Source organism: Dermacentor variabilis, chromosome 2, assembly GCF_050947875.1.
Source record: "Dermacentor variabilis isolate Ectoservices chromosome 2, ASM5094787v1, whole genome shotgun sequence".
NCBI lineage: Eukaryota > Metazoa > Arthropoda > Arachnida > Ixodida > Ixodidae > Dermacentor > Dermacentor variabilis.
In genome coordinates, this window is record NC_134569.1 from 106,684,801 (window position 1) to 106,700,918 (window position 16,118).

At 48.0% G+C, this 16,118-nt stretch overlaps 2 protein-coding genes across 2 annotated transcripts in view; one reads left to right on the plus strand and one right to left on the minus strand.

Annotated features, from left to right (window-relative positions):
* LOC142572485 (uncharacterized) overlaps positions 1–14,157 on the minus strand; it is a 69,609-nt gene extending 55,452 nt beyond the window's left edge. The window contains exons 1-5 of the mRNA XM_075681640.1: positions 14,036–14,157; positions 8,467–8,777; positions 4,976–5,207; positions 3,774–3,905; positions 1,761–1,922 (exon numbers count right to left, since the gene is read on the minus strand). Of these exons, the coding sequence (XP_075537755.1) occupies positions 1,761–1,922; positions 3,774–3,905; positions 4,976–5,207; positions 8,467–8,777; positions 14,036–14,105 (907 nt within the window). The 5' untranslated portion in view covers positions 14,106–14,157. The remainder of the gene's footprint in view (positions 1–1,760; positions 1,923–3,773; positions 3,906–4,975; positions 5,208–8,466; positions 8,778–14,035) is intronic.
* Positions 14,110–16,118, plus strand: part of LOC142572486 (oxysterol-binding protein-related protein 9-like) — a 49,923-nt gene continuing 47,914 nt past the window's right edge. The window contains exon 1 of the mRNA XM_075681641.1: positions 14,110–14,212. The gene's annotated coding sequence lies outside the window, so the exon portion shown is untranslated. The remainder of the gene's footprint in view (positions 14,213–16,118) is intronic.

The window sequence follows — 16,118 nt, forward strand, 5'->3', positions numbered from 1 at the left end:
AAAAGCCGAATTTTCTCGAGGACTGGACGCTAAAGCTTGAAATTTGGAATGTCTGTCTGCAGCTGACAGTGCGAATACAGGGGCGTTTTCTTTCAAATCATGTGTGCCCGAAATTATCGGGAAACGAGCCTACACACGTCACACGCCATCTGACAAAGTATACGGACGCACGCGCTGGCGTGCAGTCATGCGTACGATGGGACATATCCGTTAAAGATATCATATCGTATATGGCTAACACTGCAAACAAAGAAAAATAAAGAGAACAGATAGAGAACAAGAACGTTGGGAATAAAGACTATAAAAAAAAAAACGCACTGCTGCCTGGATGTCGCGATTATGCCCTTTGTCTTGTCACGCTTCCAACTTTCGTCATAGTCCCAACTCCACATGTCTAGCAATCCGTTTTCAAGGGACAATGAACAAGCTGAAGGGCTTAAATAACCCGCCCCTGTTTTCCATCCGTCAGATTCGCATGATTGTTCTCACTATCCAGCCATGCCGCCATCTTACTTCCGGTGGCGCGTCCGTCAAAGCATCAAGAAGAAACTCAACGAATTCGCGGAGATGACGCTTGGGGGTGCCTTAGCTCCGAGCGTTTGCACAGAACCACGCGCAGGGACACAAAAATAATTGAATTGAAAATCGGCCACGTGGAGAATAACATGCGAGAAGTAGAGGTAAACAAGATAAGGCTGAATGACTGGGGGATAAAGGTGCACACATTGAGGAAGGAAAGCATAGGAGAGGCTCCGGCAAGCACGGGCGTATTGGAAAAAGTGGGGCGGAAGTCACGTGCTGTTTTTCGCAATGGACCACTGGGAATGGTACCCCTAACGTCACTGTTGCCATAGCAACCGCGCTCTTGAAGCCCTCGCTGCTGCCCTAGGCATATGAAAAGTGAGGTAGGTTTTTTTCGGCCCGTGTCTTTCCCGCAGCAGATTCTGTTCGCGAGACAACCTGAATTTGGAGCGGAAAGTTGTGTTTTGGGTCTTGAGTGTGAGTTGTCAGTTAGCAACAGACACACTCAAGTAATGATGGCGTGGGTCATCGTCGTCGTCTTCGACGTGCTACTGAAAAGCACAGGAGCGCGGCTGGTTCGCTAAAACTGTTACAGAAGTTTTGCAGGCTCTGTTATGACGTGCGTCGGCAGCACACACTACCGGCGGCTCGTAGCAATGCAAGTTCCAAGCTCCCGCCTATCTGCTCCGGCGAGCTGATTGGAGGCGCAACTGGAGATGACGCACCAACATGGCTGCATTTCCGGCTTCAAAAACGTGACGTCAAGGCCTCTCCTATTTTCTTTCTTTCCTCCATGGGCGTACAGAATAGGCCTGTGAGGTCATGAACAATCACGTGACATAAATTTCGCTTTATGCTGACGTGACTCCTGTTCATACATCCAGATATAAATAAATAAATAAATAAATAAATAAATAAATAAATAAATCTATCGCAACAACTAGCCATGAGACAGACAAACAACAGCGCCACCACCAGGGCTTTGAAGAGATACAATTACCTTGGACGTCTTTACAACCGTCTACGGAGGCCTAAATAACTTCCGTGCCTGCGCGTCGAGTCACACGACGCCCAACTAGGAAGGTTGAAAGCCCAAAGATTCACAGTGAGATGCCGCCGACGCCACATGGCGCATATGTGAATTTTTGTTCCACTTATTTATCGTCGCTCGCAGTTACTTGTAACAAATGAAATTAGATGGCGTCATCTCCCGCTTGGCGCACATTTCGCGCTCTTACCTTGGTTGCACTGCGGTCCCTTGAATCCCGGCGCGCAGGAGCAGCTCATGGGGTCCGGCTTGCAGAAGACGTGCAGCCCGCAGCCCCGGCGCTCACTGTCCGGCGAGGCCGCCGGGCTGCACACGCGGTCGCACTGGGCGCCCACGCGGTTGGGACCACACGCTGTTGAGGTGGAACGGGATGGGTAGCGCACGTTAGCTTGACACGGGGTCTTTCGTAAGCATCACGTAAGCCGTTAGGGGTAGCTGAAGATTGCATTTTTCTTTTCACACAGCCCGGAAGAAAGGCATATCTTACAAAGGGAATATTTCTTGTACTCGCTCATTTTACGCCTGTGCACTTTATTTATTTATTTATTTATTTTCAAAGTAACAGACTCATTCAAGGTCTTCTGTGGTAATATCGCAATGACGTGACTTGAGCTGAGCCACTTGAAGAGACGGACCCTACTTGCATTAATAATTGCCCACAGATGTTAGCTGGCAAGCAAAAGCTGACTGATTAACTTCGTAATTTATCAGTTTTGAACTCGGGTCACGATTGCGGAATTGGAGCTGAGCGATAATGGAGCAATACACGTGCTTTCAGAAATCCTGTGCGTTGCTGTGCGTTGCACCACTTTCAAGAACCGCGTCCTGAAATCTGTGGTGAAATCCAGTTTCCGCAGTGCCGAAAGGCGTGGCTGCAGTCTCTATTTGTTCCGAGTTCGCTTTGTGTCCTCTGTGAGTGCGTACGTGTTAACATTGTATACCAGGGGCTTCTTCTTATGTGGAACACTTTCTTTTAAACGAACCTACCATATCTATAGGCCTAGGCCGCTTTTTGCAAAGAGGCGATGCGGCTGGGCTGACATCAGCAGCAGAAAGAAAATTCTTACGATAGTTGTCTTTAAGTACGTAGAATTTGCTGAGAAATTTAATACGAAATTTAAGGCAGTTGTTCTAATTGTGAAATTGAAACAGAGCAGTAGGTGAATGGTCATGTCTGCTCAGCAGAATTCCTAAGAGTGGCACCACTTTGGAGATATGCTACCTTAAAAGTATTACGAAATATGTTGGTGTTTTTGTTAGCAATTTCCCGAAAGCGCGCCTCTAACCATTTGGGACGATCTTAACTGGAACGCCGAGGCATTTTTTAGCAGATTTTGGGGGATTTATGCTAAGCACGCATTATTTAACTGCTACTCGGCTTCAATTTGGCTATCACGTGCGCCCTAAAGTTAGTAACTTTAGATAATTTGGGAAGGTATTGTTAAAATTTGTCTTGCTGCTAATATCCGCCTAGCCATATCGTCTAGCTGTAAGAACAACAGGAGCATAGATACGAATACTTTCTTTAAAGATGAAGTGAGAGCATGGAAGGTAATAGCCGATATAACTCTGTGCATAGTTCGATGAAGACACCATCCTGTTGACTAGTTTCATTTGTTTCCCGAGGAAACGAATGCTATTTCCTTTCGTGCAAACAGTATTTCACGTTTCCTTCGAAAAAATAACAGAAAACTGACGCACGAGAGGCGACGGGTGAGGCCCTCACTTATTTTTGCTAATCCTGCTGGAGCCGCCATAGTGGCGCAATGCTCTGACTCTCAGCAGCGGCTCGGCATACACTCGAACAAATGAACACTGAGTTACCATGCTTTGGTGGCGCAAATTTTCCATAGATACGACGTTTGATGACTAATAGCATGTAGCTACGGGAGCTATAGAATGCGCGATGACGTATCGCCCTTTCTTTCCAGTTTGCGGCAACAACGGGTGATACCTTTCAGGTGGTCTGGTCGGTATTTCTCTTACGCGCGTCTAGTTTGGTCAAAAGCGACGTGTGAAAAAGCAAGTTCTACGTACGAAAACCTGGGACAGCCGTCTGACACGCTTCACCGTTGTTCGCTGCTTTGTTACCACCGCTGTATACGGCTACGATTTGTACTTCGCCGAGCTTAGGTGTTTTTTTTCTTTTCGTACCGAATCTTTACGCTCCGGTCGTATCTCAAAGCGGGCTTTCTCCACTCACGGGTGTCGCAGTTGGGTCCGGCGAATCCCGCGGGGCACACGCACACGCCGTAGGTGTCGTGGCACATGCCTCCGTTGCGACACGGGGGACACTCCTCCTGGCACGTGGGACCGAACTTGCCTCGGGGACAACCTGCGGTTCAACGTGAATTTCGGGAATTCGCTTGCTTGTGGAACTTTATGAACGCGCCCGAATCGTCTGCTATAAAGCCTTCCCTAAAGATAAACGTGGCAAGTATGGCTAAGCGCGGAACGTAATACAAGCCATTTTTCAACTTGAAAAAAGAAAAAAGAACGAACACACTGGGGCTGTTGCTTACGTTCTCAAAGCAGCTGGTGAATGAATAGACCCTATGCGTCCGAATACTATACAAGGGATAAGAGAGGAGTGGCTGTGGAGGGCTTCGCATCAGTTTGGTTCCCGTGGCCCTCTAACATGTAAGTAAAGCTTGGTACATGAGAGAGTTCGCGTCCCGCACCCATTGGAAGGCGACCGCCATGGCCGGGAATCGAACCTATGTCCTGCTGCTCAGCAGCAGAACGCCATATTCACTGAGCCACGGGCATAAGGAAAATACTTTAGTAAGATTATGAAGCGCGCGCAACCAATCATTAAACAGCTGCATGAAATTTCGAATGCGTGAGGAAGGCCTGATAGAAACCTCATAAAACCCTACTACAACATGAACGACGCGTCAAAATCGGCCTATATATCGAGCTGAGCCAGCTAAATGCAACTGCTCGGACGCTGGATTCAACAACAACAACAACAACAACAACAACAACAACAACAACAACAACAACAACAACAACAACAACAACAACAACAACAACAACAACAACAACAACAACAACAACAACAACAACACGTGACAAGAGTTGCAACCTACGTCTTGGCGAAAGACTGAAAACTGTCAACTGAAGCCAATTACTGAAATTGTCTTGCACGTTTTACTAACACAAAACTTATAAAATGAAATGGTATTCAGAATTTTCTTTTTTACTCCTACTTAGGTTTGTAGCCATCAGGAGTAGTCTTTTAAGGTATGCCCAATCTGATTTTTAGAAGCACTACATTGAGAAGCGCCACCGGAGGCGGCTGTGGCACCACTGTGGCAAATCACTGAGGTGAAAGGTGAAAAAAAAACGAAAAGAAAAGAAAAACAAAGTCTCTAAAATCGGGGATGTGTCGGCGAGACCTACCGGCCACGACGAGTCGTATCCAGGCGTGCAGTCTCTTGTCCCTTTGGTCGCGGTAGTGACATTCGTAGACTCCCGCGTCGGCATGTTCGACGTTCACCAGTGTGACCGTCTCGCTGCCCTCGTACTCGAGCAGTTCCACTCCTTCCAGCCGCCACACCAGGGGCTCGGCGAGGTGCATGCGCTTGGTGACGCTCAGGTGCACAGTGTCGCCCACGTGTGCCACAACGTATGCCTGCGGCCATACACGTACAGACACGCACAGTTCAAAAGCTCCGACGACACCGCTATAGACAAGAACAGCACCGCCAAGCGGCGCTGCCGCGCCGGCGTGAAAGCGCCGCATGCGGGGCAAAATTCAACTAACGGGTGTACGCCTCTCCCATCTCTCGTTCACACCGCCTTGATTGCCTCTTGCACTGCGCGTGTTTGGGCACGTCTCGTACCGCGCGCGGTGTGTGCCTACGTGTGTGTGCGTGGACGTTTTATTAGAAAGACGATGTACACGCTTCTATTTGCCTTTAAGAAGATCGGTACGCTTGGCGATTATTTTCATGGCTGCAATGTCGCGAAACGGCAGCGTCTGCAGTGACACTGAGCAGGTAATTGGAAACGACGTTGTATGTATCACCGGAAAAAATCATCCGCACATACGATGCGTGTTAGCTAAAGTCATTTTCGCAGTTTCCCAAAGTATGTTTGCTACAAAGCCGTGTTTTATCTGATGGCGACAACGGACTTCCATCGTCATTGTGTGGAGATAAACAAAATATATCGCCTCATAGCACAAGTACAAGTTTAACACAAGTTTAACTAGTACGTCCCCTACAGTATATAATAGAGGCAGCAATGTAAATAGCTTGGCCATTCTTTACAGTGCTCAAGAGAAGGCCGTTGAAAGTATTAGTAATCATTTCTGCTTCAGCAATGCCGGCGCGACCAAGATGCGGGCGTGTATCGGCCAGTAACTCGATCGATCGGTGCAGTGGTGATGGAGGAATGAACTCCAGTCATGCCCAAGGCATCGTGCACATATTAAATTTCTCGGCACGCGTGGACTTCGGCCACTGCTAGCGCATGCAAAAGAAGCGGTTTCCATTCTTGGGCGATAGTGTTGTGCCCCTCTAGTTGAGTGCCTAAAATTTTGATTATTGATTTGGGTGCCGTTCCTTGTAAAAACAGGCGGCAAGCCGCTTGTGAGTCGGATAATACGACAGCCTAATTGGTTTGGCGCTCGGCGTCCTGAATGGCCAATGCGATGGCTGCAGCCTCTGCCACACATGCCGAGGCGGTTTTGAAGGATGCCGTTGTTATGTTGTTGTTGCATGTAGAGACTATGGGGAAAGTGTCGGAGCTGGCTCGACTGGCATCCGTATAATACACCCCCGGTCCCATGCCGAAACGTTAGTGAAGGGTCTTTGCCCTTGCTCTGCGTCGTCCGGGATGGTACTTAGGGTGCATGTTTTTAGGAATTGGGGCCACCGCGATGTGCGATCGAACATTGCGGTCTATCTGTGCCGTTTCCTCTCCGCAATACTGGGGTCTCAGGGAAAGCCTAACTTCGCCAATACTTCCCTGCCGTGAGTTGAAGAACAAAGTCGTTCTTTCTGAGCATATAACGTCGCGACTGCGTACTCGTCAAAAGTATTGTGCAGGGCCAGTCCCTCGAATCTCTCTGTGCTAGCGCATTCGGGAAGACCAAGGGCGGCTTTGAAGGCTTTTCTTATTATTGCGTTTGCCTGTTTAATCTCTTGGTTTGTCAAGGCCTGATACGGAAGGGCGTATGCGATTCGGCTAATTACGAATGCGTGAACCAGGCTGATGGTCTCTCCCTCAGTTAGGCCGTCTCTGCTTCTTGCCACTCTCCTTATCATTCTGGCCACGTTTCCTGTGACCGCCTTTAGTTTTTGTAGGGTGTGAGATGTTCCAGCATTCTGCTGTATCCACATCCCCAATATTCTGAGTGTCTCCATTTCACGAATTGGCGCCCCGTCGAGAGTCAGAGTGAGCGGCACCCAGTCCTTCTTTCTTGCGTATTTCGCACGCACCCGAATGAATTCCGATTTTTCGGGTGCGCATGCCATGTCCGCCGCCCTCGCGTATTCCACGACTGCGTCTATGGCCTTTTGAAGGGTTTCTTGCTTGTCCCCGTAGGACCCCTGGTGAGCCCAGAACGTGATATCATCGGCATATATCGCACAACCGAGATTCGGGTGTTTATCTAGCTCCAGGGCTAGCTTTCTCATCCCTACATTGAATAGCAGTGGAGAGAGTATAGCTCCCTGAGGGGTACCTCTGTCGGGACAGTTGAAGGTGTCGGACCTCGTGGAGCCTAATCCGATTGTGGCCGTGCGGTGGCTGAGGAACGAGCGCACGTAGTTATAAATTCGCGTTCCGCAGTTCACTGCTTCCAGTCCCTCCAGAATAGCGTGGTGGGAGATGCCGTCGAAGGCCTTTTTGATGTCCAATGCCAGTACAAATTTATCTTCCGACCCTCTGTTCGGGTGCAGGACCTCGTGCTTTAGTAGTAGAAAAACGTCCTGCGCTGACACGTGGGGTCGGAAACCGAACATGTTGGAGGGGAACATGTTGTTTAGCTCTATGTGGTTCGAGAGCCGGACCTGCACAATCTTTTCAAAGAGTTTCCCCGCGCACGACGTTAGGGAGATGGGTCGAAGGTTGTTGATGTTACGAGGCTTACCTGGTTTTGGAATAAGAATAATTCTTGCTTCCTTCCATTGTTTTGGAAGGACGGTTTTGGAAGGACGGTAAACCGTCCTTCCATTCTTTTGGAAGGACGGTTTCTCGTCGAAGCTGAACGCTTCGACGGGAAACCGGTATGTTCTCGCTATCGCCCTCTTGTTTTTCTGGAATTCTGTGGAAGGTGTTTGTAATGTCTATCCAAAAGCCCTTGTCTAAAGCAGCCGAATTTTTACACTACAATAATTTAGAACCGGGAACGTATAAGGCACATTCTTGCTAATGTCAACAGCTTTTAGTTGCATAAACTCATCATAAGCTTATTTTCTTTTTGTTCACTGCAGACGAAGGCCACTGCCAGCGACCTCCAATTACCCCTGTCTTGCGCTAGCCGATTCATACTTGTACCTTCAAATTTACGAATTTGATCACCCCACCTAATTTTCTGACGTTCTCGACTGCGCTTCCCTTCCCTTGGCATCCATTATGTAACTCTAATGACCCATAGATTATCTGCCCTGCGCATTACATGGCCTGCCAAGCTCCTTTCTTCCTCTTGATGTCGACATCGGCTATTCCCGTTTGCTCCTTGATCCACACCTCTCTCTTCCTGTCTCTATAACGTCCCGCCTAACTGTTCCACACGACCGAGCCATGGTCGAGCATGCAGGGAGAACTAGTGTTTTATAAGTAATGTTGGGGAACCGCGCGCGGATTGAATCATTCAGTAAACTAAAGAGCCGCAGCCCCACCAAGTGCTCCACCAAGTGCTCCACCAAGTGCGCCACTCTCACCTGCAGTGGTTCCACTTGCGCGGCGGCGGTGGGCGGCAACTTGAGCGTCGCCACCGCAGTGGGTATGCCGCCGGCGTCCACGCGGCACGAGAAGAGGCCGGCACGCGACAGGCCTGCGCTGCCAGGCAGGATGAGGATGTGGGCCTCGGAGCCTTGCAGGAGCCGCTGCGAGGCGCGGGGGAGGCCGCCCGGTCGCTCGAACACGATGTGCGCCGGGTCGCGCTCTTCGCTCCAGCAGCGCAGGAGGGACCGGGCGCGCTTGCGCAGGTGGCCGAACGAGCTCTGCAACGTCAGGTTGGCATCGAACTGCGCTGCAAGCCGCGAGGAGAAGGAGATGAGGAAAAAAAAAGGAAAGTTAGGCAGGAAAACGACCGGAACACTAAAAGCCGCAAAGCCGCGACCCAGATTTACATAGCTGTTCGAATTCGAAATGCAATTCGCTAAAACGGGCGTTCGGCTGCACCAGTCAAAGTGTTTCTGCGGATGAAGAGCCTTGAGAATACTACTCGTAACATTTATCGTCGTCCAAAAAAAGCAAGGCGCGTTTACTTCTTGTCTTGAGTCGTTAAATTAGCATGTATTTGACTTCGTACCGAAAAAAAAGGTAGCAGAAAAGCTGGGCATAAACGATGTCGTTTGCTAAATTTGAGCCGGTAGTGCCAGCACGGGAAAATGACAAGTGAAACTCCACCCAGGCTGTAAGCGAATCATGCTGCACCTGGTAGAAACGTATTGTTGATCTAGTTATTGGCTTGTCATGGCTCGCCAAGGGCAGCGCCTCAGAACACAAAGGACAGGCAAGAAGACGTCGAGGCGATCACAAGTCGCCTAGATTTCGTCTTGACGTTTCCCTGTTTGTGTTTCGTGTTCTCTGGGCCGTTTGTAAGTCTACTCATATTAACACTCTCGGCTGTTCCAAGAATGGAAAAGGAAGAGGGATGGGATCAGGTAAGCCTGCTGACTATATTTTGGCCAAGCCGTTTATTACAAACTCTTGGCAGTTTCTTGCCATGCTAGCCGTCCACACTGTAAACTGATTGACACCCTTAGGAGTCCTTAGGGTGCAAATCGGCCTGTAATAAATACCACTCTTACCCCCGTAAAGGTTGCATGGAAGTGGGCTATACATAGAAACAGCTAAGCAGCTTGGTAGTGGGTCAGTGAGTGCCAATGCAGTTGTACACACAAAGATAGAAAGATGTGTTTGACATGCACGTCCGTAGCGCTGAACTTGGTTTGAAGTGCACTGCAAGAGACTCAAGGTCTGTAAGCGTACGAAAAGTGAAGCGCACGCACGCACGCACGCACGCACGCACGCACGCACGCACGCACGCACGCACGCACGCACGCACGCACGCACGCACGCACGCACGCACGCACGCACGCACGCACGCACGCACGCACGCACGCACGCACGCACGCACGCACGCACGCACGCACGCACGCACGCACGCACACACACACACACACACACACACACACACACACACACACACACACACACACACACACACACACACACACACACACACACACACACACACACACACACACACACACACACACTTTTATCGTATAACAACGATAAAACAGGACAAGAAAGGTGTTTTACAACTGAGTAACTTTTTTTTCTGGCATTGGCTAACTTGTACGTTGCCAGATCACCTTGTCACTCATGAGCGTGCACGACGAAGCTGACATGCTACCTGCTGTGCCGGAGATGCCACATTAAGGAGGTCAAGAATTGCAAGCTCATCCTAGGAGAACATGACAACTGGTCCCGGCACTTCGATTTGAGAAGCCACTGGCTGCTTAGAAAAGGAAGCGATAAATAGATACGATATGAGAATAACCTAGAAGTACAAATATGTCCAAGTCACTCAAGCAGCAGTCGCAAGACAAGTCGAAATAAAGCAACTATTCAAGGAAGCCGTCTCGCACACAGTCAAAACAAACCATGAACGCCCGACATAATGACGGGGATGAACAGCAGAAACTGTGTGCAATGCGGGAAGGGAGGTTTATGAAAAGATTTACGACAAGACTCGGAAATAAGCAGCTTGGTAGTGGGTCAGTGAGTGCCAATGCAGTTGTACACACAAAGATAGAAAGATGTGTTTGACATGCACGTCCGTAGCGCTGAAAGTTTATTAGAAAGATAACAAAATCAGAAGAGGTGGCACACTTGAGAAGCGAGGAAGAGACGCATGAGGATTTGTAAACAAGCGAAGATAATATAATACGCGTCCGTATAAATTCAAGACGAAGGCAACAAAAGTCACGGCTCCCATCAAGCAGACCAAGAGAGTTCAAGGAGCGATCTTGAGAAACTCGCAGGAGGTGCAATAGCGTTGAAAAATAAAATGTTTGTAAGATATATTAATGTGGAAAATGTACTAACATATCACGATGATAAGTATCCTAACGCAGTACAAACGTAATTGTGAGGGAAGAAGGTGCGTTAGCACTGGCGAGGCCCAGGAGCGGAAGAGCATCAGAACCAGACGGAAGCACAACGTGAGCATTGAAGACGACACAACAATAAGGAGTAAGCACGTTGCGGAACTTGGCAGTCCAGAGTCCTGGCTAGAACAGATACCAAATGTATATATACAGTGAGAACATACGTTTTCTGCGTGTACAAGGACATCGTCTGCATCCACAGCTTCAAGAACGAAGTTTGATGAAATTTATTCCACATAAAGTGAAGATGATCGCGAGTAAATAATAATAATAGAAGAAATAAGTATCGAATACAAGCAATTTGATTGCCTGAGAGCTGTAACAAAGGTGTGATTTTGAACTTGAAATAAATACTGGAAAAGAATAGAGAAATCTGATGACAGCTAGTTGTAAGCTGTCTTTGTTGACAGAGTGAATGCCTGAGGCAGTGACAAGGCAGGAATTCCGAAATGCTTTACTGAAGAGGATGCACCGGGGACCTATGTTTGGTTGATAAAGGATAGTTGAAGCAAGTACAATGCTTAGCAGCTACCTCGGCGAAAAAGGGAATTCAAAGCGACGGTAAGGATCAACGACGGGCCTGAATTTAAGCCTTATACATAATGTTGGAGTCGATTTTCTTGCGCAGCATTTTGAACTGAAAACCGCAGTAGAAAACCTCTTTTACACATGATATCTTTTGCTGCGTGAAGGAAGTTGAAGCAGTGAAGAAAACGTTTCAGACAAAGTGACTTGACACTCTGAGAAAGCAAAAAAGAACATGTAGCCTATTATTATCTCAAACCATAAACAACACAAATTCCATGCGAACAACTGAATTCAAGTTCTTCCGAGCTTGAAGGATCCAGCGCGGTAAGAGACATGGCTAACGGAACGCACACATGATGAAATATATTCAAGCTTGTTTCAGCAGCTCCTTGAAGTGGAAGACGTCAGCTAAGTCAAAAAGAGAGGTATAGTCAATAATTTTATACGGAGTGGAAGATGTTTCAAGAAGGAATCTGGCAATAAACACTGTGCTAGCCCGCTGTTCTTAACCGAAGGCAATGACGCCTGATTCTGATAGCGAATGCAAATGAAGTCTTTTGAAAAGCAGCTATAGGTAGCAAGGCACTAAAGCAGAATATTTGAACACCAAATGAGTGTTCGTTAGAACTAAGACTTCAACCTGCCTGGTCCCAGCGTCCGGAAGTGAAAGCTGCATTACAGCGCTCCGGTGCGTGAACAAAAGAATGAACATTTCTATTGCAATCATTCCTAGCCCACGTGGACACGCGAAAATTAATATTTGTTGATACTCCGCCTACTTCTGTCACCTGCTGTACAAATCCATGCACCAGCTGGGATGATTAACACTGAGTCACATTGCTCAACCTATTATAACAACGTTTTGAAAAGTCTAGAAGGAGCGCTACTTCATTCATCACAGGTGGCGAGGTGTCTGGCCCCACGCCAGAGTGTATTGCACCAACGAGCACAACCCGCAAACGAATGGCGTGCAGCGACGAGCAATTCAACGCGTCGAAGCGCAGAAACTACACGATTCGAATTTCTTCCGAGGGAGCAACCGCGCCTTCGTTTTCTTCCTGACAGGGCACTTCGTTTCACCTTTTTTCTTGCCTAAGAACAGGACGTTCGGAGGTTCTGCGCTCGCACGATGCGTTTCCAGTTCAAGCTTTCCTGAAATTTGATCAGCATGCACTGAGCTCAATACGCTTAGATGTCATGCGAAACGACTGAATTACCTATGCAGCGGCATGACCGGGCGCCTTCAAGAGCATCGTCACATAAATGAAAGAAAACAATCAAAGCCTACACTTGCTCACCTCTACTCTAAGAAGCATTTGTATCTTCGCCCTTTCACGGGCAATACGCAAGCATTCGACAATACGCAACCAGGACTTATCTGGCTTCGTCTTCAGTACACATTCCTCGGCCCTAGCCCATTTTACCTAACGCCCTGCAGCTTCTTATATTGTTCAAAACTTCTTCTTGCCCTAAGCAAAGGTAGTTTGTTATGTCTTTACTTCTTTTGAGAATAAGCAGACGCACGCTTATGATGGTTGAATGTACTTAATAACCATGGCAAGCTCTCTTTGGACTCCAGATAAAATTGGAAGTGCCGCTAAATGGCGTTTTTTTTTTCACACGTCTTTTTTTTTTCCCCAGGTCAACGAAGCTCTCAATGTCGGAAGTTCCTAACCAACTGTATACACTTAAGTGAACCTGTCGTCGAGTGGCGCACGGACACTCCTGTTAACTTTTGTGTCACCCAGTCCCTGGGTAGTGACAAGGTCAGTGGATCCAACTCTCCTATAAGCTCCGGAGCGCTAGACCTGTCACGAGTGCGCCGTAAATTAGCTTGCGACGGGCCCTGCCACCCACGAAGTAATTTTAACGCTTTAAAGCTTTCGGTAATGGCTGCAGTGCTCGTGGTGCTGCCGTATGCCATGAACGAACATTGAATTGAGTCAGTGCGGCTGAAGTATGTGTCGACTAGTATTGAACAAGTATCGACCCGTTCAGTAGTTCGGTACACCAAAGGCTATGCTCTTTGACCTACAGCACCAAATACGCACGAAATACAACAAAGCAAGGATAAGGAGTAGGTATCTATATGCTCCCCCTATGCCACGAGTTCAAAAACGTCGCGTAACTTAAACCGAGTCGCAACCAATTGCTTCATGTCCGATTTGTCTCGTGCTGTACCGAGCACCCACTCCTACCCCTCACCTACCCCTTCCTTCTCCTTCAACCAGTGACTATTCTGTTTTCCGAACCGAATTTCCTAAAAAATGGTATGAGTTCGGTACGTTTGTTTAATTTTACAGATTTAAGCTTCTGGCAAAAAAAAAAGAAAAGAAAAAGACCTGAGCAGAGTTAATCAAATACGAGTAAGTGCGCAAAACGGCACGATCTCGTCTTAATATGCGTGCTCAGTGCAGCATTCTGATGACATTCTTCGCGCCAAAATATCTTTTTGTTTCCCGTCTTCAAGAATCCACACAGTGCTCGCGCGTTTGTTTCGGAATGCGCAACGCGCACCAGTCTGTAGAGCCGTATCAGTGTGTCGCCGATGCCAGATCGACACCCACCACCTACTTACCATGAGACACGTGATGCAGCAGAACAGCAGATGCGAGTACTCCGAGAGCGAGGAGCCGTCTCGAAGCCATGGCGATGACTCAGTCGCCGCGGAGAAACAACGGAGTCAGTTTTGTGTCGCGCGCGCCGCTTGTCGCACGCGTCGTCTTCGCGCGCCGGAAAGGCTCACTTCCTCGTGGTGCGTTTTTTTTTTCTCTTTTTTTCTTCTTCTCTTTCCAATACAGTTCCGCCGGTCGGCGCCGCAGTGATTATAGGAGAATTGCGCAAATTCGCGAACCCCTCGTTGGGATTTGCCGTTGCTGCTTCCACAGGAAGGCACCGGAAAGGTGGGCAGTACGAAGTGGAGACGTCGGCGCTGCACAAAAAACTTTGGCTGCACGCACATAATTTTGAGTGTAGTCACAAAACATTTGGTCGGGTACACTTGCTTAGAATAGAAGAAAAATGCACACGGCCAGGACTTACCTTGCTCTTGTCGATAGAACGATGTGCGTCGTAAAAGAAGGTCTTTACGATCTGTAGAAATATTGCGTGGGGAACTGAAACTATCTGAAAATACTTTGTTTCCTATGGTATTCGCGCTAGAACACGGGCTGCGAAGAAACGGTGCCGACATCAATAAATAAAAGTAAAAGTGTGCGAAAGGTATACGTTTATGTGAATGAGCAGAGCGACTAGCAAAGATACAATTCCGAACGACTACGTCCGAAGAGCCGGCCATGTCAGGGACATTGCGGTCAAAGCTCAAGAACGATTGATGAAAACACGCAGCGTTGACTCGGTAGCTTTGGCGCTCAGTTTCGGAGAACGAGGTAGTGGGTTCGACTTTCTGGCCCTAGTGCTGCATTCGATGAAGAAGAAATGCTTGAAAAAAAAAGAAGTAATGGATCGATGCTCTTTAATATGCTTTGAATTTCAGTGCACGCTAGAGAAGCTGATGTGGTTGAAATTAATACTGATCCCTTCACAAGTGTCTTTCTCGTTGCCCCCCACGTTATTCGGTGATATCAAAATCAGCAAATAAACGAAATCAATCCGGTCTCGTTACACGAAGAGGCTACAACGAAGAACGCACTTCCAATGCATTTTAGGCTTGGCGCACATCGCTCGGCGCTGCAGATGATCACACTGCTATGCTGAAATATTTTCCGCGTGCTTGTTGACTGAAGCGGGAAGCCCCATGGCTCTCACCTGTACTGTTATAATATCGTGGTGGCCGCACAGCATGATGTGGAAGAGCCGATGCCAGGAAGCGCCACACCGAAAATTGACTGATTTGCACTTGGGGTTTGCAAAAGTTTGCACTTTGGCCGAACACGAAAAAAGAATGAAGAGGAAAAGAGAAAGGGAAGAAGGCGGGGAGGATGTCTTGGAAGGGAAGGCGCGCCTCGACGAGTAAGAGTTAGAACCGGTATAAGAGTGCGGGTTCCCAGGCACGCGTCCAGGAAGACTCCATGGCCGTGCGATCGTCATAAGCCATCTACCAGTCGCGTACACCACTCCTCGTAGCTCGACACCTTTACATGGATAATGTAGTGTTTTATTCGCACTGATTCGTGTGCTTGACTATCCCACATAATATCTCTGGCTTTGTGGTTTTTTTGTTTCTTGGTCGTCGAGGTAGGTGTGTCCTCGGCCCGAATCGAAGCAAAGTCGGGAATGAGTTCCTTGAGTTTGCTGCTGGATGAATGGCATCGGAGATATATTTTCCGATTGTGTTACACCGTCAGCTGTTAAGACTAGGATGTCGAACCCAAAAACAGTACCAATTTGGCTCAATTTCGGGTTTGACGCGCTACAATTTCGTTTCGGTTATGTTCTAGCTCGGGGAAATAAAAAAAAAAAGATTATAGTGGTTCCGCAAACCGGTTTGGCGCAGTCCATTTTATCCTACCCCCATAGCGATACGCTAATGCTGCATAGCGCTATCGACTTGTACGTAAAACGCATGCGCAAGTTTCATCATGGGGAGGCCGAAATTCACGAATGAATCACACAGATACGGCGGATTTTTCATGTACATGTAGTAACGACATAAGTAATTAGTGTGAATCTTTGCTTCACATAAAGTCCGCGCAGCTTTC